Source organism: Leucoraja erinacea, chromosome 23 (genome assembly GCF_028641065.1).
Source record: "Leucoraja erinacea ecotype New England chromosome 23, Leri_hhj_1, whole genome shotgun sequence".
NCBI lineage: Eukaryota > Metazoa > Chordata > Chondrichthyes > Rajiformes > Rajidae > Leucoraja > Leucoraja erinaceus.
The window spans coordinates 15039614-15066423 of NC_073399.1; the positions used below are offsets into that span (position 1 = coordinate 15039614).

Sequence of the window (26810 nt, forward strand, 5' to 3'; positions counted from 1 at the left end):
CTGTGACTGCAAGTTGCTGGGACTATGCGTCAGTAGGGATAGGGTGGTTTCATGGGGTAAACTTTCAGGAGCAAATTGAAATAATATTAATTAATATCAGAAAGTAGGTAATTAGCGTGCAGCTGCAATGCGGGGGGGGGAGATAGTTAGTTGTGTGTGACGCTGCATGCCGCCTCCCCTCCCCCCCCCAACCGCACGTTGGGGGAACAGACCCAATGGGTCTGCACTTGGTCTAGTATATATATATCCCGATATTATATATATATTATATATATATATATATATATATATATATAATATATGGCATATATATATATATATATATAAACCCGACGCCGTGCGACGTCCAAATTCAGGATCGCTCACATCGGTTTCTCTTCACTGAAACAAGAGGATTCTTCGCTAGCGCAGGCCCAGGCTCCGCCACAGAAGGATGTGGGAAAGTAAGGATTACTTGAAGTTGGAGAAGTTAATATTCATACCGCTGGGGTGTAAGCTGCAGTTCTTTCCTAGACATAGTGAAAAAGGACATTTGGCATTGCTGCCTGCATAGGCGGAGGCATTGAGTATAAATGTTAGGATGCCATGTCGCAGCTGTTCAAAACACTGGTTACGTCACATTTGCAGTATAGTGTGCAATTCTGATCATCACACGACAGGAAGGATGTATAGCAAAAGAGAGCGTGCAGAAAAAAATCACCAGGTTGTTGTCTGGAAAGGAGAGATTGGATTTGATAGGTTTATTGAAAAGTTATTTATTTTCATTAGCAAATTATCAATATTTTCATCTCGATGTACATCATAGAAAAAAGCTCCTCGACACTTTAGTCTTCACAAACAATCATACATCTAATTACTAATCACCTAATCCCATTTTATACTTCCAACATTCCCATCAAACCATCTAGATTGTTCTACTCATCTAAACATTTGGGGCAATTTACAGCGGCTGATAAATTGACTAACCTGTACGTCTTTGTGATGTGGGAGGAAACTGGATCGCCCGGAGGAACTCCGTGTGGACGCAGAGAGAAGGTGCAAACTCCAGCAGACAGCACTAGAAGTCAGGACTGGACCCAGGTCGCTGGGGCTGAGACTCATCTCTACCAGCTGAACATTTGTGCCACCTATTCCCTTTTATTTCGGATTTCTAGCATCTGTGTTTAGAGTCATAGAGTCAGAGTGATACAGTATGGAAACAGGCCCTTTGGCCCAACTTGCCCACACTGGCCAACCTGCCACAGCTACAGTAGTCCCACCTGCCCGCGTTTGGTCCATATACCTCCAAACCTGTCCTATCCATGTACTTGTCTAACTGTTTCTTAAATGTTGGGATAGTCCCCGCCTCAACTACTTCCTCTGGCAGCTTGTTCTGGACACCCACCACCAATTGTGTGAAAATGTTACCCCTCAGGTTCCAAATAAATCTTTCCCTCTTCCCTGGTTCTCGATTCACCTACTGTGGGCAAGAGACAATTCCTCTCATGATTTTATACACTTTTGCTATTTTTATGCTTCTTTTGCTTTGTTGAACAGTCCAAAAACACAAGCAAATTTGAATTTTACAGAAAGGAAATTATTTATATAGATAATTTGAAGGGAAATAATTTACTCTCAAGTTGACTCGGAAACTGATGCACTCAGTATTTCTATGGGACTTTGATGTGAAACCCTGGTGCCAAATAGTGGCACATGTTCACTGAAGTCATTAGCAAAATTGGTCACAAGTTGCCGTTCTTTGTAAACCGTCAAGCTCTTTATTTAAATTACTAAATGGCCCATTTTAAATTGCACAATGCTGAACTTTCTTCGTAAGTTTCAATATTCCACTTTAAGAATCTTTCCCATTGTATAAGCTATTGAAGTGATTATACAATTTTCTACAAAGTTCGAAAAAGTTATGCTTGGCAGCACAACTGTTGCAAAATAATACATTCACAAGGAGACTGGAGAAAACATTGGAGCATTGAATAAGGAGGACTCTAATATAATGGTACCAACAACATAACGTTACCAACAGGAATTCTCTCTGTTGATCATCTGTAATACACATGATCAAGTGAAAACTGTCAAATGGTTTTCTTGAAATCCACTGCAAGTTTCCAGGTCTGAATGGCTTTAGCCAGAGTTATTCCATCGGGAAGGTTGTCATCCATTCCTGAGAGGGGGCCGATTCCTTTGAGCTCCAGGTATGTGGAAATAGTTTCTTTGAGCCTGGAAGAAAAACAAAACAAGTGCTTAAGACAAACGATGAGCGTTAAAGAGAGGTTTGCTCTTGCAGTGTGTGGCACCTTGCTCAATCACAGCAAATCACAACCTGCTTTACAGTCAATGAATTACAGACAATTCATGCTAAACAAAGGGAGCCATTCAGCCCATCAGCCAGTCTGTCAAGTGAATAAAAGACCAGCCAGCCTAATTCTAGACAATAGCTTTGTATAGTCCCTGTTCTAATATGGGACAACCATCGGCTAATTTCGGCCTTCAAATTCTCATAAACAGCAAATGTGATATTGAATCAGAATTAGAGATGTTGATTGCAGGGTAAATATGGCCCTGGACACAAGGGAAATATTTCCTGTTCTTCACAATTGCACCATATCCACCCGCGGGAGCCTCAGTTCAACATGTCATGAGATTGCAGCAGCACTCTGCATTGCAGCAGCACTCTGCATTGCAGCAGCACTCTGCATTGCAGCAGTACTCTGCATTGCACCAGGGTGAAAATCCAAATTGTTGTAACTCAAGTTGTATCCCAAGTTTTTGAATGGGACTTGATCCATCAAACCCTTAGCTTGATCCATTAAACCCGGAGACAGTGGCAGGTGGGGAGTTTGACTGGGTCGGTACACCTGTCACACCGTAACGCAGGTGTCCCAAGGCGAGCTCAGGGAGGACAGAAACCTCCCGTGGAGCAGAAGGTCAGACACAGGAGAGTTGTGAATTAAGCCACGTGCACTGTTATCAAGTCATTGCCATCACCGTCTACTTGGGTTTGAGCATCCACTCACGTTCATGTCATAGAAGCAGAATTAGGCCATTCGACCCATCGAGCCTACTCCGCCATTCTATCATGGCCGTTCTATCTTTCCCATTCAACTCCATTCTTTTCCCTTCTTCCCATAGCTTTTGCCATCCTTACTCATCAAGAACTTGTCAATCTCCACTTTAAATACACACTGACGGCCTCTACTGTGGCAATGAGCTCCATAGATTCCCCATCCTCGGACTAAAGAAATTCCTCCTAATTTACTTCCCAAAGGCACATCCTTTTATTTTGAGGCTGTGCCCTCTGGTCCGAGACTTTCCCACCAGTGGAAACATCCTCTCCGCATCCACTCATTCCAGGCCTTTCTCTGTTTGTTACGTTTCAATGAGATCCCCCTCCAGCAATTTCAGGTCCAGTATCGTCAAATGCTCATCATACATCATATGAGAACTGCAGGCTTTTCCACAGACAGGGTTAGTGGTGGCTGTAGGGGGATTATTGGTGAGGTGCTGTTGTTAATTCAAGACCTTTGTGTCAACTTTAATCAAAGTGGATTGAAAGTACTCTTCTCTGCCCAAGTTCATATCTGCCTCCAGCAAGGTTGTAACTACAGATATACATTACCCCCAGTCAGGTCGGAAGTTATCCTCTTCGTTGCTTTGAGCAGTTTTCAGCATCAGAATCTCATGGAGCTCCCAGATGAATGCATTGATGTCTGTACTTGCAAAGAATGTCTTCAGTTTCTCTTCTTCAGCGGGAAGCAAGTGTTCTGCGTACGTCTCAGGAATCCTTTCGAATGGGTTCTGCCGGGGTAATGGAGTAGAAAACTTGACCTGTCTCCATTAACATGGTTACATTTCAGCGTATCTTTCATTCATTTGTTCTATATCCCCGGCTATATTGCTCATTTCCCTTTCCCCTGACTTTCAGTCTAAAGAAGGGTCTCCACCCAAAACATCACCTATTCCTTTTCTCCAGAGATGCTGCCGGACCCACTGAGCTACTCCAACTTTTTGTGTCTATCTTCAGAGTAAAAAGAACTGTAGGTTACTCTGAGGTTTTAGTTGACTAACTTGTATCGCACGATGAGGAACCGGAATAGGACGTTATAAATATAAAATAGTCAACGATAAATCAAACAGAACCTGCCCTCACGGGGTGAATACTGTGTCTAACTTCAAGATGAATATAGCTAAAGTGAAAGTTCAACGATAGAAGAAATCTTGTGGGAAGTGTAAGCACCACATGAACTCAGTTAACCCACTGCCTGGTTCTCTGATGTTAATACTTTGTATTAGAGCGCGTTAGCTTGTTCTGCGAGTGCTTTATTCCCTGGTTTCAAAATGGTTTCCTCATGTAAATATATGAAGTACATTTAATCTGTAATGTGTTCAGGGGCTTATTTTACTAAGATTAGATCTCGTTGAAATGGTACATCCTTGACCCAGGCAGCAACATCACGGCGGCCCAGCGGTAGAGTTGCTGCCTTGCAGCGCCAGAGACCTGGGTTCGATCCTGACCACTTGTGCTGTCTGTACGGAGTTTGCACGTTCTCCCTGTGACCGCTCGAGTTTTCTCCGGGAGATCCGGTTTCTCCTCACACTCCAAAGACACATAAGGTTTGGGGGTTAATTGGCTTTGGCAAAAATGGTAAATTGTCCCTATTGTGCGTGGCCATGGTGAGCCGAATGGGCCGTTTCCACTCTGTATCACTGAACTGAACAAAACTAATTTTATTAAGCAGAAATTTCGTCGAGGCAGCTTGAGGTTCAAGGTGTAACAAAGTGTAAGTAATAAATCAGTGTTTTCAAAAATCAATGGTACTGTATAATTAGCATTCCGGAGGCTTCATGAATTATTTCACTGAAAAACAGAGATCCTCAATGTTCCTTTGATATTCATAATCTGATGGGTTTGTTCTATTCATATCAGCTCTTTCAACATTAACTTAATCTGCAATGGTCCTTTGATAAGCATTTCCCCATCAAAGGAAAAAAAGAGAGAGAGTGTGTGTGTGTATGAGGGAGATTGAGACGGAGGGAGGGAGGGAGAGTGTGTGTGTATGAGGGGGCATGAGATGGAGGGAGGGAGGGAGAGTGTGTGTATGAGGGGGCATGAGATGGAGGGAGGGAGAGTGTGTGTGTATGAGGGGGCATGAGACGGAGGGAGGGAGAGCGTGAAAGTCGAATGGAGAGATTCTTGGATATTTGAGTTTCTATCTGCAACTCGTTCAATAAATCATTTTTTTATTTATGTGCTAATCCCTTATCTAATCTGTAATTTATGTTGCTTCTGTTGAATAATTGTGTTGATAACATGAATACAGTTGTTCGTATTCTTACCTTTCTGGTGCCGAGCATGACCTCTGATTTCCAAGACGACAGAAGTTGCCAAAGGGAGATAGCGTGCTTCAGTCTGCACTCTGCAAAAGCCTGGCAGAAAAAGAGCAAAAACATCCTGAATGATACAAAAGCCTGAAAAATGCAAAAGAAAGCTACTATGCTGATGCAGGCCAAGTTTACGTTTGGCAGCATTGGCAGATTAACTGCAGATAACACGCTGCAGGATCATGTGATCTTTGTACTCTTGTGCGTAAATTTAATCAACATGCAGTATAACTTTCCAGTTGTGCTTGCTTGTGACGGGGTAACATGAAACATTATTAATCAGAGTATTGAGTATAGAAGTTGTGAGATCACCTTGCAGTCGTAACTGTCACTGTGTGTCATGTTGTTACTTGTGGTCGGAGCACCAAGGCAAATTCCTTGTATGTGAATACTTGGCCAATAAACTTACTTACTTACTTACAAGACATTGGTGAGTATATAGAGTCATGTATTCAGTTCTGTTAGAGGAAAGATGTTGTCATGCTAGAAAAGGTTCCAAGAATATTTACGAGGCTATTGCCAGGACTTGAGGGCCTGAGCTCTGGGGAGAGGTTGAGTGGCCTGGGACTCTATTCTCTGGAGTACAGGAGGACGAGGGGTGATCCTATATAGGTGTACAAAATCATGAGAGGAATAGATCGAGTTGATGCACAACATCTCTTGCCCAGAGCAGGGGAATTGAGAACTGGAGGACATAGATTTAAGGTAAGGGGGGAAAGATTTAATAGGAACCGGAGGGGTAACTTTTTCACACAAAGGGTGGTGGGTGTATGGAACGAGCTGCCGGAGGATGGGACATGTTGATCGGTGGGTTGGGTTGAAGGCCCCGTTTCGAAGCTGTATCTTTCAATCAATCAATTAGAACATTTTGCAGATATTAACTGCAATGGCAGCCACAAAAATACACACCTTGCTGACACAGGCCAACACTCGCCGATCCATCCGCAAGGTTTCTTTGAGATACGCAAGCAGCTGGTATTCTTGGTCTCCACCTGCGGTCGCGAGAAATCCAACCACAATCTCAATGATATCCAGAGCATCGCAGATGTCACTGTAGGACTTCAGCGATGTAGTCACTGCAGTGCACATAGAGTGCAACAATATTGTCTGGGGAAAAAATGATCAACAGAAGGCTGAATATTTTTGAAGTCAATTGTATTGTATTGTATTCAAATTTATTGTCATTGTCTCAATTTGAGACAACGAAATGAATTTCCCTTACAGGCAGTATCATATAAAAATCACAAAAAAATAATAAAAATAAATAATAAATAAATAATAAAACATTAAAAATAAAATTGAAATTGAATTAAAAATGTCATGGCACACAGTCATGAAATGACACAATGTTCTTACAATCAGCTTTGTGGAATGTTAGTGCACAGCGAGAAGTCACAACTATATTGGTGTGGGTGTTAATAATGCAGAATGTTTGGAGGGTTTGACCTGCTGCGTGCCTCTTGCTTACACCCATTCCGCATAGTTGGAAGTTTGACTATGAACCAACTGCAAATACAACAGGCAAGCAGAGCAAGATAGCTAGAAAGAAAATAACAAGAGAACTGTTAAAAAAACAAAAAAAACAGACTGTGTGCCATGATAGTTTGATCAATAAATGTCTATTGTTCCAATTGGTTTTTTGGGTCAACGCATTGATACGCAGAGAATGGATCATGTACAGGCAGATTAAATTAATTTATCTCAATATTTCTATCCAACATCAAGTTGGCAGTGTGTGTGCCACAAATCATTCAGCTAGCCCAAGAGATCCAGCCCACAATTGCTGCACTATGCACTTAGTGCTCATTTGAAGACAAATATTGCATTACATTTCGTTGCTATTGACTGCTAATGCTTAATGAGTCGATCTACACACTGTAGAGAAAATAAAACAGTGCACTACAGTACAGGGACAGGCCCTTTGGCCCATGATGTACATGCTAGCCATGATGCCATTTTAAACTAATCCCATCTGACACTCATCACACTCTCATTTCACTCCTGCCATCAGGAAGATAGAAGAATGACATCCAGATTTAGGAATAGATTCTTCTCAACAACCATCAGGCTCTTGAACACTACAAACACCAACCAATCTACAAACTAGGTAGTTTCACCAGGGATGGTTGCACTGTCAATATCGGGCTTTTGTTTGTTTTTACAAATATTATTTTAATTTTAATTTCTAGAACTTTATTTTACTTAATATATTATCTATGAATACTGTGTTTACTGATCTGCTCTGCTGCTGCTGCAAGAATTTCATTGTTCAATTTTTCGGTACATGTGGCAATTAAACACTCTTCGCTTTTGATGGTCTGTATCCCTATTCATGCATCTGTATAAATGCCCCTTCAGAGTTGCTAACAATCCTACTTCCACAACCTCTCTCCACAGTACATTCAATGCATCTACCACTGTCAGTAAAATATACTCTCCTAGTAAGTCGACATTACACCTTGCCCCTCTCACTTTCAAGCTACGTCCTCTAATATGTGACATTTCCACTCTGTAGATCCTGTTACTTACCTTGACACTAGGGATATTTTACTTTGACCAATTAACCTGCCTTTGTGTTGTGGGCAGATACCGGATCACCCGGTGGTAATTGTTGTGGTCAAGGAGACAATGTGCAAACTCCACACGGCCGCATCACAAGTCAGGTTGCAGCAACTCTACTAACTGTGCCACCATGCAAGCAACCCAAAATATAGGTCAGAAACATGCTAACATGCTGCACTTTTTTGCTATCACTGAGAGTAAGATTGAACCAGAAGACAATGCAGCTACACTACGAACAAGTCTGCAAAGAATCTACCTTGAGTTGCCAATATTGAACAAAGCAATTCTTTTTCGTGCAGTTTTTTGCTCTTGCTTCTGGGTTACAAAATTGATTTTATTTGATCAAAATAATTAGAGTCATAAAATAATACAGTGTGAAAACAGGTCCTTGCCCAGGCCCGAGTTATTACCTGAGGTATTTTTGATTTCAGCTCCTTAAAGATGGTTAAGTAATCTCTTTCACGCCTGGATACAAACTTAGGAATTTTCTGTAACAGAGAAATGTTTAAAATAAATTAAGGTTGTAGGAGCAGAATTAGGCCAGTCGGCCCATCAAGTCTACTCCACCATTCAATCATGGCTGATCTATCTCTCCCTCCTAACCCTGTTCTCCTGCCTTCTCCCCATAACCCCTGACAGGCACTAATCAAGAATCTATCTATCTCTGCTTTAAAAAATATCCATTGACTTGGCCTCCACAGCCTTCTGTGGCAAACAATTCCATAGATTCAATCCCTCTGATTAAAGAAATTCCTTCTCGAATAAAATTGACTTTGACATCTTCCTAAATGAACGTCCTTTAATTCTGCTGCTTTGACCTCTAGTCCTAGACTCTCCAATTAATGGAAACATCCTCTCCATATCCACTCTCCAAGCTTTTCACTATCCTGTACATTTCAATGAGGTCCCTCCTCATTCTTCTAAACTCCAGCGAGTACAGGCCCAGTGCCATCAAACACTCATCATGTTAATCCACTCATTCCTGGGATCATTCTTGTAAACCTCCTCTGGACCCTCTCCAGGGCCTGCAAATCCTTCCTCTGATGTGGGGCCCAGTATTGAACAGACTCTTCAATTAAAAAACAAACTTACCGAATCAACTATTGTTGGTTTCCCTTGGAGGAACTGTCGTATGAGTTGCCTCTCAATGTTCCTGACATCGTACTCGGGTAATGTCTCCTGCCCTTTCTCCAGGGTGTACTGGCAGTTCGACAACACAATTGGGATGAGGTCCTTGTCCGGGTCGCAGAGAATTAAATGTGCATCGAGTATTGCCTCTGGGCTAATGGACAATCTAACAGGAAATAAAAATAACCCATATATTGTACATTATGCATTGATTTGTCACTCTAAAGTACCAGCGATAATACTTAGTGTAGAAACAAAAAACTGCAGTTGTTGGTTCATGCCAAAGCTGTTGGTTCATGGTTCATGTTGGTTCGTGCTGGAGTAACTCAGCGGGTCAGGCAGCATCTCTGGAGCAAAAGGATGAGTGATTTTTCAGACTGGAGTCTGAAGAAGGGTCCTGACCCAAAATGTCACCCATCCTTTATCTCCAGAGATGCTGCCTGACCTGCAGAGTTACCGCAGCGCTTTGCGTCTACCAGTGATAATACTGATGGATAAGCAATAGGGCATAATGTCCTGCACACATTCCAGTTGCAGAGTTACAGACGGTGAAAAGAGAGGGGGAGGGAGAGGGGGACAGAGATAGAGTTACTCTTATTCAGTGTCAATGAAACCAAGGAACTAATTAGTGACTTCAAAAAGGGGGAAGTCCGGTGAGCATGTGCCAGTTTTCACTGGTGGTTCGGGTAAACGCACAGACTCTCTTGCCCAGTGGGGGAATCGAGAACCAGAGGACATAGGTTTAAGATGAGGGGGGTGGAAAGATTTAATAGAAACCCGAAAGGTAACTTTTTATTTTACACAAAGAGTGGTGGGTGTATGGAATAACCTGTCGGAGAAGGTAGTTGAGGCAGATACTATTGCAATGTTTAAGAAACATTTAGAAAGGTACATGGATAGGGCAGGTTTAGAGGGATATGGGGCCCATTGCAGGCCGGTGGGACTCGTATTGGTCGATGTGGACAAGTTGGGACGAAGGGCTTGTTTCCTCGCTGTTTGACTCTAAACCCAATTTGGGCCCGGAAAATGTGCTGGCTGATATACTCTCTAGAAAGTATTATGTGGGGATACTGCATAGGTTCACTTGCTGTGGTGGTGGTGGTGGCAGGGTGAGCTGTTGGTGGCAGACAGGCAGGAGGTTGAGCCTTTTCTTTGCATTCACCTTCTATTGTTCACATGAAACAGAAGCAGGAAAGTGCTTACTTCTTGCGCTCACTGATGGCCCTAATGAGATCATTTTGAACTCCAATGAGAAACTTGGTTAGTGTCGTGGTACAAAGACCCAGGCCCTGTTGCTGGGGCAACAGAACTTCAATGGGACTGTCCAAAGTTAAATCCTGATGCAATTCTTGTGGGATTGCAGGATCTGAAAAACAAAAAATAAATAAAAACACACCTCAATCAGTGCTAAATAAACACGGCTTCAATGGTTTTTACTGAAGAACTGAGATGCACAGTGGGGCAGCGGTGGAGTTGGTGCCTTACAGCGCCCGAGTCCCAGGTTTGATCCTGACTATGAGTATTGTCTGTACGGAGTTTGAATCTCTTCCCTGTGATTGCATGGGTTTTCTCCGGCTGTTCTGGTAGCCAACAACAATCCAAAGATGTACAGGTTTGTAGGTTAATTGGTTTCTGTAAAATGTCTTCAGACGAAGACGCGACTTGACCCGAAACGCCATCTGTCCATGTTCTCCAAGGATGCTGCCTGACCTGTTGAGATACTCCAGCACATGGTGAACTTTTGTAAGTTGAACCATTAGTCTCCATGCATTAAGACAACCTAGCTTTGATGTATGAACATAGCTTGTCATGAATAGGGTTGAGCAATGCTTGAGCCAAGTTGTATTGCAAGAGCAATTAATGTCAGAAATGTACACTGCTGTATGATTACATAGGGTGCTTTGAGATTTAGGTCACAACTTCATCGATTAAAGAGGGTGCACATGGAACTCTGCTGCACTAGCAAGTTGAAAATTGTTGTAAAAATTGGTCAGAAGAGACGGCAGGTCAGGAACGGTGTAACAGCCCAATATCCATCCAACAGAAGGAGATTCAAATATAAAGTGGAGCCAACAACAAAACCACACTCACTATCTTTTGCCAATAAGAGTCGCAGCTCATTCCACAGTTGTAAGAAAATCTTGATCCATTTCTCAAAGTTGTGCTTTTGGCCTTGTTGACCTACGAGTAAAAAAAAAGCCAAAATTAAGTCTAATAGCATTCATGATACCTAATGCCGCCAGCCTAATCCCACCCGCTGTGCACTGGGGATAGAAGTGTGAAAACGCACACCTCCTGATTCAGGGACACTTTCTTCCCAGCTGTTATCGGGCAACTGAACCATCCTACCACAACCAGAGAGCAGTGCTGAACTATGATCTACGGTGACCCTCGGACTATCCTTATTTGCTGGTTTTACCTTCCACTAAACGTTATTCCCTTATGTGCCTATACACTGTAAATGGTTCAATTGCTAATCATATATCATCTTTCTGCTGACTAGACAGCACACAAGAAAAAGCATTTCACTGCACCTTGGTACACGCGACAATAAACTAAACTGATCCTGATCTTTAAACGGTACCACTGCTGTGCTACCAATAAATTGCCCCATTCCTCTCTTCTATGCCTTTTAGGTACCTCAGAGATGGCCACCATGCAGGGTAGTTAAACAGAAGCATACTGTCAAACAATTTCAAACTTTTTGAACAGAATACGTCACCTTTATTTTCATAGTACCTTGTAGGTAATAATTATTTCACAGGTTAATATGGCTAGCGTTATAAGAAAAAAAAGTAACTTTTACCTGCAGGAATTTGTTGAAGAAATTGAGAAATTTTACTTGATTTCACACTTGAGGTGCATTGGAATATCCTGATTAACTCGTACTGAAGTTCAATAAGATCAGGCAAATACTTCAGCATCCTAATATGTCGCTCCTGGAAAATAAGGCATACATTATTATCAAAGTAGGATTTTTATTCTAGGTAGCCTGGACATTCAGTTACATAGACTAAGGATCCACATACACGATGTGGTCAGGGAATTACATTTCTCGGGGAATTAAGGATTGTTTTGAAATGCATGTTTGTGTGTTATTGCGTTAGTATGGGCAGAACTTAGAAGCTAGAAGAGATTGATCACTTTGTGGGAGACTGTATTATACGCCTCACAATTGTCAGTGAGAATTGGAATAGTCGTTGTGTAACGAGATGGCAGATAGCTTCAAAAATAACAGGGTCGTATTAGTGGGTCATTTCAACCTCCCTGATATTGTCTAGGTCTCCCATGAGATTAACGGCTTGGATGGGGCTAAGTGACCTACGGCCGAATATTGCACCTATTTTCTATGTTAAACCTAGAGTGCATAGAACTAAGGTCATTTATGAGGAACATAGAAAATAGGTGCAGGAGTAGGCTATTCGGCCCTTCGAACCAGCACGGCCATTCAATATGACTTTGGCTGATCATCCAGAATCAGTACCCCATTCCTGCTTTCTCCCCATATCCCTTGATTCTGTTAGCCCTAAGAGCAATATCCAATTCTCTCTTGAAAACATCCAGTGAATTGGCCTCCACCGCCTTCTGTGGCTGAAAATTCCACAGATTCATAACTCTCTGGGTGAAAATGTTTTTCCTCATCTCAGTCCTCAATGGCCTACCTCTTATTCTTAAACTGGGACCTCTGGTTCTGGACTCTACTAACATCGGGAACATTTTCCTGCATCTAGCTTGTCCAATCCCTTAATAATTTTATATGTTTCTATAAGATAAACACCCTCATCCTTCTAAATTCCAGTGAATATAAGCCCAGCCGATCCATTCTTTCATCATATGTCAGTCCTGCCATCCTGGCAATTAACTGGGTGATCCTACGCTGCACTCATTTTCACACAGAGGGTAGTCTGTATGTGGAATGAGCTGCCAGAGGAAGCTATAGAACACAATTACAACATTCAAAAGACATTTGGACAGATATATGTATTGGAATGTTTTTAAGTGATGTGGGTCAAATGCTGGCACATCTGACTAGCCCTGCAAATTACTCAATGTGGACTAGGTGGGCTGAAGGGCCTGTTTCCATGCTGTATCTCTGAACCAAACTAAAAAGTCGATTGCTTAAAAGCTCTGTTGTCGTTTTGTTCTCACTGAGAACTCGCCCCTCGTGAAGCAAAACACTTCAATTACCTTTTGAAGAAATTGCCACAGAATAGGGGTCACTTTCTTTCCATCCTTTTGCTCGAGAATGTGAGTGAAGTTCTCTATACATGTCCGTCGTTGACATTTCCAAGCAGAGGAACAATCCAGAGTGTCACGGGGAAAGGTCAGAAAATCCGATGGGTCTCCGTACAGCATTTTAACAATTGGACTCCCGCCGATTCTGTCATCGGAACTCATCTGCCTGGTTACTTCTGGCAACCGTTTATCAATGTTCTGAGGAGTAGAGGAACATGGGAAAGCAGGCTCAGTACCGTCAACATTTACAAACAAAATACACTTGGAGGAAGGGAAGTTTGGGTCCACATTTAATCATTGCTGAGTGCTAATGGAGTACAATGTTTGAAATCACATTTTGAATTTGGGATGGCACGGTAACTCTGCAGTAGAGCTGCTGCCTTACAGCGCCAGAGTCCCAGGTTCGATCTTGTCTACGGGTGCTGTCTGCACGAAGTTTGTACGTTCTCCTTATGAACTGTGTGGGTTTTCTCCGGGTTCTCCGGTTTTCTCCCACACTCCAAAGAAATACAGGCTTGTAGATTAATTGGCTCCAAATTGTAAATTATCCTCAGTGCGCAGGATAGTGTTAGTGTACGGGGGGGGGGGGGGGGGTTTACTGGTCGACGCGGACTAGATGGGCCAAAGGCCCCATTTCCATGCTGTATCTTTAAACTCAACTAACATTGAATTTTCAGTGCATAATGGTGGGATAATCCATATCTACAACGAAGAAGCAGATACAATTATGTGCTTTAATAGATATTGGACGGATATATGGATAGGAAGTGTTTAGAAGGATATGGCCAAACACAGACAAATTGAACTAGGCTGGGATAGCAATTGACATGGACAAGTTAGGCTCTTTTCATGCTGTAGAGCTCTGTGACTGCCTAACTTTATACTTCCATTAAAGGACACAAAGTGTTGGAGTAACTTAGCAGGTCAGGCAGTATCTTTGAAGAACATGGATAGCTGACATTTCAGGTCGCGAACCTTAGACAATAGGTGCAGGAGTAGGCCATTCGGCCCTTCGAGCCAGCACTGCCATTCAATGTAATCATGGCTGCTCATCCACAATCAGTACCCCGTTCCTGCCTTCTCCCCATATCCCCCTAACCCTCCTTCAGACCCTTCTTGTCCTGACCCAAAATGTCACCTATCCATCTTCTCCAGAGATGCTACCTGACCCGCTGAGTTACTCCGGCACTTTATGTCTTTATTATCTGATTGAGATGTTGGTTGAAGAATAATTATTGGGTAGAATGTACATTTTGACGTGGGGTTTATTTTTAATGTCCATCTAAGAGACTGTGCGTGGCTCAGTTTTATACATCATCTACAGAAGCAACACCTCTGCAGCAATGTGTTAAAGCAGTAGCCTGGATTATGTGGGATCCTTGCTTTAAAATACTCTATGACGTCCTCATGTGTGCATCAACGCCAATAAAATGGAGTTGGTCCTTCCTTCTCTACCTAGATGCTGCCTGACCCACTGAGTTACTGCAGCATTTTATGTCTACGTTCGATTTAAACCAGCACCTGCAGTTCTTTCCTACACAACTGTTGATGTTGCCACCTTCACTTTACCCACTGAAAATAATGCTGAATGATGAAAATTGGGTTTTGTCAATGCGCAAATGCACTGCACTCAAGCATCGATAAGTGTTCCACTTGGGCAGCTTTCAACCCAGTGATACGAGCATTGAATTCTCTAATTTTTGGTAACCCTCCCCCTCTCATTTTTCTCCCAAGTCAAGTTTACTTAATTTATCACATACACATACAAGATGTACAGTGAAATGAAAGTGGCAATGCCTGTGGGATTGTGCAAAACAACAGAACTTCAGAACAGAACCAGTATTTACATTTTTTTTAAAAAAATACACAACAGTAATTGTGCCCTGGTGAGATCAGAGTTTACAGTCCTGATGGCCTGTGGGAAGAAACTCTGTCTCATCCTCTCTGTTTTCCCCCTCTCTTTCCTGTGCTCTCCCCCCCACGCCCCCCCACCACATCTCAACGCACATGCATCCCCCCCCACTATCTCGACCCCTTTCCCCATCCCCCTCCACCTATGTCTCTGCCTCTAGTTTCACATTTCACTCCTCTTTTTCCCTTATCGGACTGACATTTAATTCCTGGTCATCTTTTTGTCCCCCATGATACCCTTTTGTTGCTTTTCCATCTCTAGACTTGGTCCACCCATCTGTCAATGAAAGCCCCCCCCCCCCACCCTGTCCTGTATCCACCTATCGCTCGCCAGGCTTTGTCCCACACCCACCTCCTTTCTCTGCCCGACCACAATCAGTCTGAGGATGGGTCCCGACCCGAATTGCCACCTGTCCATGTCCTCCAAAGATGTTGCTTGACTTTCCGACTTACTCCAGCACTTCATGTTCTATGCAAGATTCCAACATATGCAGTTCTTTGTGGCATAAGAAATAACTGCTATATGCAGTAATTTAACTAACCTCCAATAGTGGAGAAATAATAGATTTGATGAATTGGCTTTCCCAAGCATTTCTGGCTTGCTTTGACGATAGGACTTCATTCCTCATTGATCGTTCTAGGCCAAGATCACAGAGAAGATTTTAATTCAGTATAAAGTTTGCTATGGACAGGTCGTCCCCAGTTTACGAACACCCAACTTATTTACAGCTCATACATGCAGGAGACCAATGGAGTGGATTTGTCGTCTGCTATGGAGCTGCAGGCGAGTGTTCTTGACACTAGCTGTTATTTTGCCAGATCTCTGTAAGCTGCACAGTGGTGCAGCGGTAGAGTTGCTGCCTTACTGCGCCAGAGACCCAGGTTCGATCCTGTCAATGGGTGCTGTCTGTACGGAGTTTGTACACTCTCCCTGTGACCGCGTGGGTTTCCCCCAGGTGCTCAGGCTTCTTCCCACACTCCAAAGACGTACAGGTTGGTAGGTTAATTGGCTTTAGCACAATTTTAAATTGTCCCTAGTGTGTAGGATAGTGCTATGGGCCTGTCCCACCTAGGCAACTGCCAGGGACTGATTTTAATGGAATTTACCTACGACAACACCTACGTCAACCTACGACAGCAAAATTGTCACCACTGTCGCTGAAATATATTCAACATGTTGAAAATTTTATGGCAGTCGCCTGTAGTCACCCAGAATATCGCCTAAGTGGGTCAGGTCCATTAGTGTATGTGGTGATCGCTGGCTGGCATGGACTATGTGGGCCAATGGCCCTGTTTTCATGCAGTATCTCTAAAGCCTAAAGTCAAATGCGAAAGAAAAATCACTCAACAGGAGAGAAATAGAGTGAGAACAAGTTCTGCCATTTATATGAGTGAACATGTGACCATTTCCGTGCTGTATATCTAAAGTCTAAAGTGATATCCTGCCCCTCTATTGATTGTAATTCAGCCACAGCAAGCAAAAGTTCCCTCACTAATACCTTCAGGTTGATTCAACAGTCGGTCAACAACCAGGTGAATGCAGATGGCTACTTCATCGATGTTCTTCCCGAGAGATTTTCCAAGCTGATCCAAATCTTTCTTTAGATGGTCCCACAAAAAGTTTGACACATTTGATACCGCAGGTCTAGTAATTTCTTTAATGATCTGCAAGGGTGGACAAAAGAAGACCGCTTCAATCATATATGCAATGGAACGCTTCTTGCCAAACGTAGTTGACTTGCAGCCCTGAAATGCCCTAAACCCTGATATTTTCATGTTATAGGAGCAGAATTAAGCCATTCGGCCCATCAAGTCTACTCTGACATTCAATCATGGACTTGGATGACATAATTACAAAAAAAGCTTTTCACGGTACCTGGATGCAAGATGATAATAATAAACTAAACTAAACTAATGGAAAGAACCAGTTACCTGATGGTGATGAACTGTTCCAAGTATCATTGACACATGCGTCAGCGTTCGTAGTAACAGGAATGCAACTGGGGTCATCTGTCGATCAGGGGCAACAACTTGATCTCTTCGCGACGCAGGTCCCAAGATATGACCAGTCTCAATTTGTGCTGTGTGACTAGAAAGGAAACAGAAACCCAGTGAGTGAAGAAAGTCCTGATCATCAGTTGTACCATAGGATGTGGGCCCTTCACCAATCCTTGCTCAGTCCCACAATTGAGCGGCACAGCGGTGCAGCGGTAGAGTTGCTGCCTTACAGCGCCAGAGTCCCGGGTTCAATCCTGACTACGAGTGGTGTCTGTACGGAGTTTCTACCTGTGACCTGCGTAGGGTTTACCCGAGAGCTTTGGTGTCCTCGCACTCTCCAAAGACATACAGGTTTGTTAGTTAATTGGCTTAGTAAAATTTTAAATTGTCCCTGGTGTGTGTAGGATAGTGTTAATGTGCAGGGATTGCTGGTCAGCATGGACGCAGTGGGCCGAAGGGCCTGTTTTTATGCTACATCTCTAAACTAAACTACTTGGGTCAGGCTAATTGAATAATGGAGGCTGGTTTCCTGCACCAAGGGGCAAAGGTTGTCACATGACAACATCTTCTGTTAGTCACAGGCTGGTCAGACTTTGGTAAACTTTAAAATGAAAATTAGAACTATGCATGTCCAAGTTCCATCCAACTTCCTACCATTTCCGAAGCGCTCAGATCTCACCTTTTTATTAAGATACAAAGGCGATGATAAAGGAATTGATATCAAAGGCAGACACAAAGTGCAAGAGTAACCAAGCCAGAAGGCCGCATCTCTGGAGACCATGGAGATGTCCACATCTATCCATGTTCTCCAGATATGCTGCCTGAGACCCGCTGAGATACCCTTGCACTTTGGTGTCTTTTTAAAAATTAATCCAGCATTTGTAGATTTCTTGTATTTCCCAATAACAACCGTACATGATAATTTTCCCCATGCTTGGCTAACCCAGAAGATGACGGTGCACAGGATTTATGGTGACTTGGTTGTAGACCCAAGAAAGCAGAATAATAGATACCGGGTAATTTACACAAAGTGCTGGAGTAACTCAGCGGGTCAGGTTGCGTAGCTGGAGAACGCGGGCGAACAACGTTTCGGGTCCAGAACCTTCACACGGATTGTGGTGGCGGTATGGTGAAGGGTCTTGACCTAAAACGTCACCTATTCCTTTTCTCCAGAGATTCTGCCTGACCCGCTGAGTTACTCCAGCTTTTTGTGTCTATCTATTGGGGCATACAAATTGATAGGAGGATACAGGTGAGGGAGGTTTTTGATAAACAGACGGCTAGACAAAAGTCAGAAATGATTTTGGTAACAAACCTACAAACACCCCCTTGCTCCCACTTTCTTCCTTGTACCCATGCTGAATGTGCAGCCATTTCTCCCTTTCCTCTTCCCTCTATCCTTTCCACCTATTATCCTTAATCTGGCATCACAATTCACCCATCTTCTAGCCTTATCTCACATAAATGACAATAAATTTGAATACAATACAATACAATACTTATCTCACACGTTTTGGCGTTTTATCTCTGGACTTCGTCTGACCATCTGTCGATTAAAACTCTACCTCACCTATATCCACCCATCACATGTGTAAGAAGGAACTGCAGATGCCAGTTTACACCGAAGATAGAAACAAAATGCGGGCCAGGCAGCATCTCTGGAGAAAAGGAATTGTGACATTTCGGGTCAAGATCCTTCATCAGACTCCAGCCCTATCTACACGCGACTATGTGTCCACCTATCACTTGCCAGACTTTGTCCTGTTCCCACCTCTCTTCCAGTTTTCTTCCACTCCCCCCCCTCCCCCCCCACCACCACAATCTGTCTGAAGAAGGGCCCATCGAAAAATATCACCTATCCGTGTTCTCCAGAGATGCTGCCTGACCCGCTGTGTTACTTCAGCACTTCATGGGTTTTTTTTGTAAACCAGCGTCTGCAGTTCCTCTCGTCTACACTTCGGCAATTTACAAACAGGGTGCAAAATCACATACCCAGTTATCCGTGTAAATCCATCAGTAGGCCGGTGATTAATTCCACCAACAATTGCACCACAGTTGAAGCACTGAGCAGTCTGAATGGGTTTCCCACACTGTTGATGAAATGATAACAAGGCTATTAGTCAACTTGACTCTGCTCACCAGAGAGAACAATAAAGCTGCATTATCAATATACATCACTCATAAGCAGCCAGCAGTAAGCAGTAAGTGCTGCACATTCAAAGCAAGGAGTGAAAGGCTTTGTTGACGCTGTTCGGCAACGATGCTGAATGACTACACTTGATACAAAGTTGTGTCAAAAGGGGAAAAAAAGCCTCTCACACCCACAATTCATATAAAGCTTCCCCTTTTCATACGCAAACATGCACACCTGGTTCTACATAAAAAATAGCCTCACATACAAGCCCACACACACGCGAATACACAGCCTTACTCACAAGTGCACACACATAGTGTCACAACACAGAATGGACAATTAATCTCTCAGCCTTCACATCTTGTGTGCAGGAAACCGGTGAATTAATGAGTGCCAATGTCAGGTCATTATCCGGTGTTAGAGAAAAATGTGTGCACACAAAGTCAATTTTAAATGAAGACCAGAGCAAGCAATGAATACAGGCCATTCCTGGCTTGCAAACCCTTGACCTACAAACACTCTAGAGGAAACTCCCCCAATATCCTTACATTCAAAAGTCTGACATACATACACACGTCATTGGAGTGTAGGAGGAAACTGGAGCACCCAGAGAAAACCCACGTGGTCACAAGGAGAACGTACAAACACTGTACAAGATAGCACCCGCAGTCAGGATCGAACCGGGTCTCTGGAGGTGTAAAATAGCAACTCTACCGTTGCGCCACTGTGCTGCCCTACGTGCATATTCTGTTTATGGACAAGATCGACTCAAGGATATTTACAATCTACACCCGTTTGTTACCTGGGGACGGACTGCAATAATGCATTTCTTTCACACCAATGCAACTAAATGAGTAAAACCGGTGCAACACGTTATTTGTTCAAGTTAGGCAGAATCAAATCCTAATCTTGAAGTAATAAACATGGACCCTTACCTCACCCACTGGAATAGGTTCACCACATCCGCAACCTACACAGGAATGCATAAAGTGCAAGTTACTTTAGAAATGAAACAAGTGGTGCTCTGCGTACTTTGAATTGAAGCGGGGAGTTAGACAGGGGACAGTTTGAGTCCCCTGCTCTTTGATTTATGCTTAGAGCCGCTCGCTGAAACCATTAGGCAAGAGGATATAAAAGATAGAGGGTGTAAAAGATGATAGGGGGGGTGGAACATCAAATGTCACTATTTGCGGATGATGTCATGCTGTATGTGAGCAATCCTATTTCCTCAGTGCTTCGCCTAATGCAAGTTTTAAAGGAATATGGAGAAGTATCTGGTTATAAAATAAATGATTTAAAATCAGAAGCAATTATGCCGTCAGGTACATGGCCATCGGAACTAAATGATCAGGTCAGGTTTCATTGGTCCAGGGAGGGTTTCAGATACCTAGGCATTGTCATCACTCCGTCCATTTCAACACTGTACGAAGCCAACTACGGAAAGCTGCTAAAGGTGACAAAGGCAGATATGATCAGATGGGAGATTCTCCCTCGATTTCTAATTAGTAGAATTGAATCTGTTTGAATGAATGTTTGCTCCGACTGCTTTTTTTAATTTCAATCTTTGCCAGTAGGGGTCCCTGGGGTGGAATTTAAAGCAATGGACAAAGAACTATCAAGATTTGTGTGGCAAAATAAGAGACCTAGAGTTAAGACTCAAGACACTGTTACTACCAAAACAAAAAGGGGGCCTAAATTTGCCCAACATTAAATACTATTACTGGGCAGCGCAGTTGAGGACCTTGAATAGCATGGATAACAAATGATAAGGAAACGGGGTGGGTGAATATAGAGCAAAATTAATGCCCCAGCATTGAATGTCTAGTTTGACAAAGTCAGCTTGATTGGGCACGCTGGTTCATTAGCAAAACTAGATTCCCGAACCAGACATTGCATTCCGAGCTCCATCATGAGAAACGTTCACCCTGGCGGCAATGGAAAAACCTCAAAGCCTTTTTGCTATCTTGGCCCTCACTAAAGTCAGCTATTGCCAGACTCCTGTATGTAGTGAAGACATATTCCTCATTACTCAGGTCCTTTGTATGAGGTGAGGTGCACAAAAATCATTCTTCACATAAAGATGGGGGTCCTTCATGCTTAAGATTATAAGACCTTACGACATAAGAGCAGAATTGGAGCATTCAGCTCATCGAGTCTACTCCGCCATTCAATAATGGCTGATTTATTTTTCCCTCTCAACCTCATTCTCCTGCCTTCTCCCGATAACCTTTTAGAGACAAATAGCTTGAGTAACTCAGCAGGTCAGGCAGCATCTCTGGAGAGAAGGAATGGGTGACGTTTTGAATCGAGACCCTTTTCAGACTCTCTTTAATATAAACCGTGGGACAGGAGCAGGCAGCAACAATGGGTCTGCCAGGGCAGTTGTGTTTATGGATTTTGGGCAGAAGGTAAAACCGGGCTGTGCAGGGCTGGGAAACGATAATGTTGGAGGCTGTGGAGGGCAGATAGCCAGAAGTGATGACATCAGAAATGGTGTGTGAGATTAATGCCTGGTGCTCGTCTGTGGGATCATGGTCCAAGGATAAGTGGGAGACGTCTGAGAGCTGTCGCCTGGCCTCACTCAGTGCAGTAGAGGTCAGCGCGCCAGACTGCCACAGCACCTTCATTGTTGGAGGGTTTGATTATAATGTTGTGGTTGCTGCAGAGTGAGTGGAGGGCTGTACGTTCAGAGGGCATGAGCATAGAGCAGGTTAGGGGAGTGGAAAAGTTGAGACAGTTGATGTCATGCCAGCAGTTAGAAATAAAAAGGTCTAGAGCGGGTAGAAGGCTGTTCGGGGAGTCATTTACCAAGCCAAACCTATTGACGTCCTTACTAATCAAAAATCCAATGCTTTTATGTCCCTATCTCTTACAGTGGGAGGTTTAAGTGTGTACTTCACAATCACAAATGGAGGAAAACATTTTTGGATTTCAAATTTGTACATGAATGCTTAGGGCAAGGAAATTGGAAGACTTCAATAAACAAAGAATGAGGACACTTACTGTACAATGTCACTTTTTCACGAAACCAAGACCGAACTTCTCCTCTAAGATCTTCAGGCATGGTTGGTAAGTAAGCATTCTAACAAATTAAACAAATAAACTGCGTCACATTGATTTATCGCAATTTACCACAGTCATTGTTCTCTCATTCACTGCAATTCAAGGACAGACACAAGAGACCTAATATTCCATTGAATCCCAACTCCAGCATTCCCAGTCTAATTCCAGTCGTTGGCCAACTGAGAAAATGTCTAAAATTCTGACTGATCCATTTATCGCGGAAACAGGCCCTTCGGCCCACCGAGTCCGCACTGCCCGACAACCCCTGTACACTAGCACTACTCTACACACACACACACACAAGAAAAAATTTACAATTTTACCAAACCAATTAACCTTCAAAAACTGTACGTCCTAGTGTGGGAGGAATCCGGAGCTCCCGAGGAAAACCCACGTAAGTCATGGGGAGAACGTACAAACTCCGTACAGTCAAGCACCCGTAGCCAGGTTCAAACCCGGGTCTCTGGCGCTGTAAGGCAGTAACTCGACCGCTGTGCCACCGTGCCACCCAGCATTGAAGTTCTTTGTTTCTTCCATAAGGGTTCAATTTCTGAGAATGGTCCGCAAGTCAATTTCTCCATAAGCAGAAACATTAGTTTATTATAGTAAACTGTATCATATCGTTCTATATACACTTGCTGTCATTCTGTCATTTCATTGAATAGCTACCTTTAATGGAATGTATACTATATCCCGTCATTAATGAATGTATTGACTCATTTTATGGGAGAATTTGCGTAAAGTCAGTTTTCCTTATGTTAAGTCATTCATAATGAGGGATTCCTCTGTACCGGCCTCTGAAAAGATCCAATCACTTTTCAGGGGGAAAAAAACTTGTTATCATTATTTCATCGATCATTATTTTGTATATGGAACATGTTACCTCAAATCCTGCCTATTGTGAATCTTGCACCACAACATGTATGACCAATTGTTGGATGACACACTGTCCCTAAACTAATACAGATGTCCTTATTGACTTTTACTTTAGTTTAGTTCAGGGATAGAGTGCAAAACAGGCCCTTCGGCCCAGCGAATCCATGCTGACCAGTGATCCCCGGACACTAACACTATCCTACACACTAGGGACAAGTTACAATTTTACCGAAGCCAATTAACCTACAGCACAGGAACAGGTCCTTGGGCTCACAATATATGTGCTAAACATAATGGCAAGACCATCTCTTGTCTACCTTCACCTCATCCATATGCCTCCATACCCATATGCCTATTCAAAATTCTCTTCAATGCCTCTATTGTATCTATCCGTAAATCTTTGGAGATTAATTAAGGGAGATACATTAATATTAATCTGGACTGGGGCGGTGGAAGGGGCAGAGATTGCTTTGAGTGCAAGGAAAAGGAAGTCACTCCCAATGACTAAATAATTTCCATCGCCATGAGAGTTATGCTACAGCAAAAGCATTTCAATGAAACGACGTATGAACAAGAAATTGCAGTGAAGCAAGCGCTTCAAAATTACAGAAAGGAAGTTGATGCAGTGCTTAAAATATTTAGACGAGGGAAGAAGTGTCTCTTTTATAACGTTGAGTTTAGTTTAGAGAAACAGCATGGAAATAGACCATTCCAAGTCCTCGCCTACCATCGATCACCCGTTCACACTAGTTCTACGTTTTCCACTCCCTGCACACTAGGGGAATTTACAGGGACCAATTAACCTACAAACCCTCCAGTTTTTGCTATGCAGGAGCACCCAGAGCAAACCCACGCAACCACAGGGAGAACTTGCAAATCCCACACAGACAGCACCCGAGGTCAGGATTGAACCACAAGGTGCTGAGTGGCAGTAGTTTGACCATCTGCGCCATTGTACCTCCCATTAATTTTATTACCAAAATTCAGAAACATGAACGGTGAAATGAAGTCAGGATCGCCAAAACGAAGAGGCTATTTCGACACATACAGTACATTGAGAAAGGGCTACCAAGGTTGCGATTCAACCTTCTCTGCAAGGGTAATAACCCACCACCTTTTGCTCGTTTCTGACATTCCTACAAATTTATCCTATCAATGAAGAACGTACAAGATTAACCAAAGAAGGTTCCCAACCCGAAATGTCCCCCACCCATGTTCTCCACAGATGCTGCCAGACATTCTGAGTTACTCCAATATTTTGTGCCCTTCTTTGGTCAACCAGCATCTGCAGTTCCTTGTTACTACCAGATTAACCATGAGCTTAACTGCCAATATCAAGTGAAGTTAACTAAGAAACCAAAAGCTAAATGCAGGACATGGGTACAGCAACCCTTGCATAGTGCGCACACAGATTTCTCACCTTCATTTCTGAAGGATTGAAGGCAAGTTTGCGGAGCGGAGATGACAGAAAACTATTCCCGCAGAGCAAAACCAAGGCTGCATGAACTATTATTTCAATCAGGGTGCGTTGTTGGCTAGGCATGTCCGGAGCTATGCGTAATGAAGATTCTGCCGTTCCAAGTTCATTTTTCGCCAAAGCACAGCAGAAATCCTTCAGGTTTGGAGCATCCAAGATCTTACGGTCCTTAATAAATTTCTGCAACATGGCAATTGCCTGAAAGAAAAAAGGGAAAAAAGTAAGTATATTCTGACGTGGATCATGGTTCGGTACTTGTTCATGATGTAGACTAATGAACTCTTCGTTTAAATTGAAATTCAAAAATGGAATCTGCAAATTAAAATAATCATTCATAAAACATATATTGGAAGACTGCTCTCTCTCTGTGCAACCAAAACCAGTGCCTGGACTGACCAGCACATTTCACGAATATCCTCAATAATATCCTTGTTTTCATTTTGGTTCTGGGATTTTTTAAGTTTAGTCCAGTTTAGAGATACAGCATGAAAACAGACTTGAAACATCACTTGTCTCATTCTCTCTCCAGATGCCGCCTGACCTGCTGAGTTCCTCCAGCACTTTGTGTTTAGGTATGTAGTTGACCCTTAACTGCTCTCCAAAACGCAAGCAAATCAATCGAAGGGGCATTTATGGACGAGCAACAAAACGGTGCTCACATTCCATAAATGAAAAAGGAAAGCATAGAAAAAATTAAAATAGTTGCAGGAGTAGGCCATTTGGCCCTTCTAGCCGGCCAGGTTGATGAGAGCGTCTTTGATTTTATCTTCTACTTTCCCAAGAAATTCAATGAGTTGATGGTTGAGGTCGATACAATAGTGGTATTTACGATAATTTTGAATGGGCATATGGATATGCAAGGAATGGGGACAATCTTTTGGTGCAGGTCGATAAGAGATGGTCTTGTCATGTATGTAGCAATGTTACAAAATTTTGAGATTTAAAAAATCAAGTCTGCAATTTATCCCATCAGATAAAGCATAACAATAAGTTTAATTTGACACCAAATTCACTTTCATATCTCAAGTATTAAAAAGTTATGACCATTTTCATACTCGGAAATTAGCATCTTGTTCCCTATTGATTTTCAATGGACATTACAAAAAAGCTGTGATCTTGGATAGTCAACAGGCCATTTCTTAAGGAAAGATTAACATTTTTAAATAGCCTAAGTGTCCAAAGATTATTCACAAATAATTCACAATATAACATGATTTTTATATCTAATTTACATTAATTTATAGGCCAAATGGAAGGAATTTAGTGTTCAATTGCTGTAAATAAATGCCCATTTAAATCGGCTTTCTAGTGGGTTCATGTGGAACGCGCCGGTTTAGAACGTTGACATAGCGCTGGATTAGTGCCCTCAAATGCCGAGAAAAATACTGCGGGATATAAAAAGCCCAAAATGAGCTATTCGTTATAGATAATTTGATATATAGGGTTATATATATGCCCCATTTAATGTAAAAATAAGGTACATACCTTTAATTGTTTGCTCTATAAAACCCTGGGGCTGCGAGAGGTTGCGAGATGAAACAGTAATTTTAAATCTATTAGAACTATATTATCGAGGCCTATAAAACTAATAATACCTTTTGCGACCGGGTCTTGCAGCGATTTTTCGTTAATGATTTACTAGGCTGAACATGTGCGATTAGTACAGCCTAGTAAAAATCGTATTTTAAACCCGCCCCCTCCAAACAGCACCAAAATCGCGGGCCTGGCTGAGGGCAGATTCCCAATGGCGATTCAGGTAGGTTTTGTAACATACCTAATGTATGGCACAGCCCATTGTGGGCTGAAGGGCCCATTCTTGTGTTGCACTGTTCTATGTTCTAGGTCAGCACCTCCAGAGCTCAGTGAAAAGGCAAAATGCTTAAGTTAGTTGCTGTGTGCGCATCCTTTGAAAGAGCAGCCAAAACTGAAAGAAGTGACTGTTTCTATTTCCTTTAACAAAACTACTGCATGTGGCGTGCTGTTCCATTTTTTATAAATAAGAGATTTCAGCCAAACATGAAACATGTGGCGCAAAGGAAGTGTTGAAGG

General features: G+C 42.7%; 1 protein-coding gene across 1 annotated transcript in view; it reads right to left on the minus strand.

The window, feature by feature from the left end:
- Positions 1-605: 605 nt before the first annotated feature.
- Positions 606-26810, minus strand: part of LOC129708266 (E3 ubiquitin-protein ligase rnf213-beta-like) — a 131950-nt gene continuing 105745 nt past the window's right edge. The window contains exons 58-74 of the mRNA XM_055653911.1: positions 24705-24959; positions 22349-22427; positions 20281-20315; positions 19204-19301; positions 17146-17302; positions 16713-16878; positions 15756-15850; positions 13255-13500; positions 11873-12005; positions 11158-11247; positions 10270-10432; positions 9031-9232; positions 8349-8426; positions 6286-6483; positions 5332-5421; positions 3614-3792; positions 606-2214 (exon numbers count right to left, since the gene is read on the minus strand). Of these exons, the coding sequence (XP_055509886.1) occupies positions 2070-2214; positions 3614-3792; positions 5332-5421; positions 6286-6483; positions 8349-8426; positions 9031-9232; positions 10270-10432; positions 11158-11247; positions 11873-12005; positions 13255-13500; positions 15756-15850; positions 16713-16878; positions 17146-17302; positions 19204-19301; positions 20281-20315; positions 22349-22427; positions 24705-24959 (2409 nt within the window). The 3' untranslated portion in view covers positions 606-2069. The remainder of the gene's footprint in view (positions 2215-3613; positions 3793-5331; positions 5422-6285; positions 6484-8348; positions 8427-9030; positions 9233-10269; positions 10433-11157; positions 11248-11872; positions 12006-13254; positions 13501-15755; positions 15851-16712; positions 16879-17145; positions 17303-19203; positions 19302-20280; positions 20316-22348; positions 22428-24704; positions 24960-26810) is intronic.